Below are 3,938 nucleotides of genomic sequence, written 5' to 3'. Positions count from 1 at the left end.
AAGCACATAAATGGTTTTGCTGCGCTTCTTGAAGAGGAAGAAGCAGCACATGTTGCAAGTGAGAATGCTTCCGATTCATAGTTCCATTATTTTTAAAAGAATTTTAGAGGTTATTAAAATTTATTATTTTTGTATCAGTTAACTATTAATGTTTAAAAATATATGATAAAATATGTTGTTGAATTATTGGACTAAAAAAATTAAATTAAAAAAATTGAATTGATAATTAAATAATAGTTAAAAATAATAAATTTTGATAGTCTCTAATATTTTTTATTATGTAACCAATTTATCTTAATTTTATTTCAAATAAATTAACTCATAATTAATTAATGATAAATATTTGGAATAATAATTGGAACAGAAATACCGAATGTGGTGTCTGTGTTCTTGACCAAGGAGCACAAATTGCACACAACCCGGTCATGGGAATTTCTTGGACTACACAGAAATGACAAGAACTCAGCATGGCCAAAGGGAAGATTTGGTGAAAATACGATCATTGCTAACATTGACACAGGTAATTAATTAATTAAGATTGATTTTACGTTCCAACACAGAAAATGATTTTATAATTAATACCAAACTTTTAATTTCTTGCATAACAAGTGTACTAAAAATAGTGTCTATCTTTTCCTTCTTCTTTTTTCATAAATAGCCTACATTTAATATAAAATATCATTCCCCAAACTTTATATTATTTCCCCTTGAATAGGAGTTTGGCCAGAATTACAGAGTTTCAGTGACAAAGGATATGGCCCCATTCCATCAAAATGGCGCGGTGGTAATGTCTGTCAAATACCTGATAACAAGAAAAATCCTTGCAACAGGTTATGCTTAATTTTTATATTTTTTCAAAAAAAAAACTAAAAATTGATTTTCTTTTTCAACAAAATGTTGCTGGATTTTAATGTTGTGGTGTAAACAGGAAGTTAATTGGAGCAAGATACTATAACAGTGCTTTCCAAGTGTACAATGGGAAGCTAAACCCGTTACTACTTACAGCACGTGACTTCGTGGGGCATGGGACCCACACCCTATCAACGGCAGGTGGCAACTTTGTGGCAGGTGCAAGCGTGTTTGCGGTTGGGAATGGCACCGCAAAGGGTGGGTCTCCAAGAGCCAGAGTTGCGGCTTACAAGGTTTGTTGGTCGCTAACTGACCCAGCCAGTTGCTATGGCGCCGATGTGTTGGCCGCAATAGACCAAGCCTTAAGCGACGGTGTTGATATCATCTCGCTCTCTGCTGGTGGCCGGTATTTAGTTAGCCCTGAAGATATCTTCACTGATGAAGTCTCCATTGGTGCCTTCCATGCAATTTCTAGAAATGTTCTTTTGGTTGCTTCTGCGGGAAATGATGGACCCACACCTGGAACCGTTTTGAATGTGGCTCCTTGGGTCTTCACAATTGCTGCTAGCACCATTGATAGGGACTTCAGCAGCACTATCACTCTTAGTAATGGTCAACGCATCACGGTACTATCACAATTTTTTCTATGCATGTCTTGAAATATGAAGGGAAATAATAATATCTGTGGTGTATTTTTTGTTAGGGTGCGAGTCTTTTCGTAAACTTGCCACAAAACCAAGCATTTTCTTTGATCGATGCCAATGATGCTAAACTTGCCAATGCGTCAATACAAGATGCGTAAGTAAAATTCAAATGCAATTAATTTTATGTAAAGTTGATAAGTGAGAATTATTATTGTTGTTGTTGTTTGGCAGTCTACTTTGTAGGCCAGGAACACTTGACCCAGCAAAAGTAACAGGGAAAATAGTGGCATGCTTGAGAGAAGGAAAAATAAAATCAGTTAGTGAGGGGAATGAAGCGAAGAATGCAGGTGCAAAGGGAATGTTCTTGCGCAATCAACAGCAAAATGGGAATACTCTTCTTGCTGAACCTCATGTTTTGTCAACAGTTGGCGATCATGGTTCACATCCACCATATAAGCCGCCTGCTCTGCCAACCAGGAATCCTACTTCTTTAACAACTTCAAGGTTTCAAAAATACAAACAACACTTAATTCAATACTAGTTCAAGTGAAATTCATATGATGAAATATAGAAGTAGTCAGTCCATAACTTTTCCGAATATATTTTTAATATGAAGAGTCCATTTGCATATATGTTGGTTATGTTTATAATAATAATATAGCAGGGCTCCTGTAGCGGCCTCGTTGGCCTCGTCTATCACAGTAAGATTCTCCTCGGCAAGAACCCTCTATGGAAGAAAGCCAGCTCCAGTTATGGCTTCCTTCTCCTCTAGGGGACCCAACAAAATTCAGCCATCCATACTCAAGGTCTCATCTTCATCTGATTCCTTATCAACCACATATATCTACTACCATTTTATAAGAAAGAGATTTTCATATCAATATAACTATTAGAAAATCCTTGTTTAGCGTGACTAATTTTTGTTAGTTAACAGCCTGATGTAACTGCGCCTGGGGTGAACATACTTGCTGCATATTCACTATTCGCAAGTGCATCTGACCTATTAACAGACAACCGTCGAGGATTTCCATTTAACGTGATGCAAGGAACTTCTATGTCTTGTCCTCATGCTGCCGGCATAGCTGGACTTCTCAGAACCCTTCATCCTACATGGAGTCCGGCAGCTATCAAATCAGCAATTATGACCACCGGTAAAATGAACTTAAACAGAGGATCAGAATATATTTAATTGTTGTTAATTTTAACCTATTTTATGTACATCTTGCTCAGCAACCACATTGGACAACACAAACAAGCCGATTCAAGATGCATTTGATCATAAATTAGCAAACCCTTTTGCTTACGGTTCAGGGCATGTTCAACCAAACCGTGCAATAGACCCAGGACTTGTTTATGATCTACACCTCAACGATTACCTAAACTTCTTATGTGCCTCTGGATACAACCAACAACTCATTTCGGCACTTAATTTCAACAGAACTTTCATTTGTAAAGGAACTCACACCATAGATGACTTCAACTATCCTTCAATCACATTACCAAATCTTAAGTTGAGTCCGCTAACAATTACTCGTACACTCACCAATGTTGGTCCCCCGGGCACATATAATGCAACCGCCAAATTAGATGGATGCAAAATTACTGTTGTGCCCAACTCCTTAACTTTCACAAAGATCAACGAGAAGAAGACATTTAGAGTTACCATACAGGCTTCAAGTGTGATTAAGCTTTATAAATATCAGTTTGGGGAATTGTTGTGGACCGATGGAAAGCACAGAGTTAGAAGTCCCATTACAGTACGACGCCGCAGGTGAAAAATCATAAGAATGATTCATGTTTAATTTAGTATATGTAAAATGAATAATGTGTGTGATTTTTGTAATAATTGATGCTGAGCGCGTCATCGCTACATCATGTATTTTCTTGCATTTTTTTCTCCTTCAAAATTGTGTGTGCAGTGTACTACCATTGTCTAGTTATCTAGTTATTAATCTACAATATTTAGAGACAATTTTATTTTATTTTTCCTAATCTCTCTTTCTCTAGCTACTTTACGTCTCTATCCCTCGCCCTCGAAATGCAAATCCAGTTATAATACTATTATCCTAGCTAATACACAATTCGATGCTCTCGTTGTTCTTCATGGTTATCTTGATCACCATAACAATCGGATTTCAAATTATGTATATCAGAGATGCAAGGAGACAATATTACACTGACTTTATTTGATCAGAGAAAGCAAGAGAATGTAATTATCGGACTGTGAAGTACTTTAATACTTTTTCTTTTCTTCTTTTTTTTTTAGGTCTTTAAAGTACATGACTTTAAATTAACAACAAAGTAAAGTTGCCACTTGTCAGTCATGTAGAGATTATCAAGAGGAAACTGGAAAAGTGACCTTAACTAACCCTAACTAAACCAAAAGAGTATATAAAGACTTTAAAAATGTTATTTGTATATTAAAATTAGTTATTAAATTAATTA

The 3,938-nt window shown here is 36.1% G+C and overlaps 1 protein-coding gene across 1 annotated transcript in view; it reads left to right on the top strand.

Annotated features, from left to right (window-relative positions):
• LOC127739691 (subtilisin-like protease Glyma18g48580) overlaps positions 1–3,485 on the top strand; it is a gene marked incomplete in the record, with an annotated part of 16,436 nt that extends 12,951 nt beyond the window's left edge. The window contains 3 exon segments of the mRNA XM_052261178.1: positions 2,224–2,299; positions 2,428–2,644; positions 2,724–3,485. Coding sequence (XP_052117138.1) covers positions 2,246–2,299; positions 2,428–2,644; positions 2,724–3,268 — 816 coding nt within the window.
• Positions 3,486–3,938: the final 453 nt, after the last annotated feature.

Source organism: Arachis duranensis, chromosome 4 (assembly GCF_000817695.3).
Source record: "Arachis duranensis cultivar V14167 chromosome 4, aradu.V14167.gnm2.J7QH, whole genome shotgun sequence".
Classification (NCBI taxonomy): domain Eukaryota; kingdom Viridiplantae; phylum Streptophyta; class Magnoliopsida; order Fabales; family Fabaceae; genus Arachis; species Arachis duranensis.
This window is presented reverse-complemented; position numbering and strand designations above follow the sequence as displayed.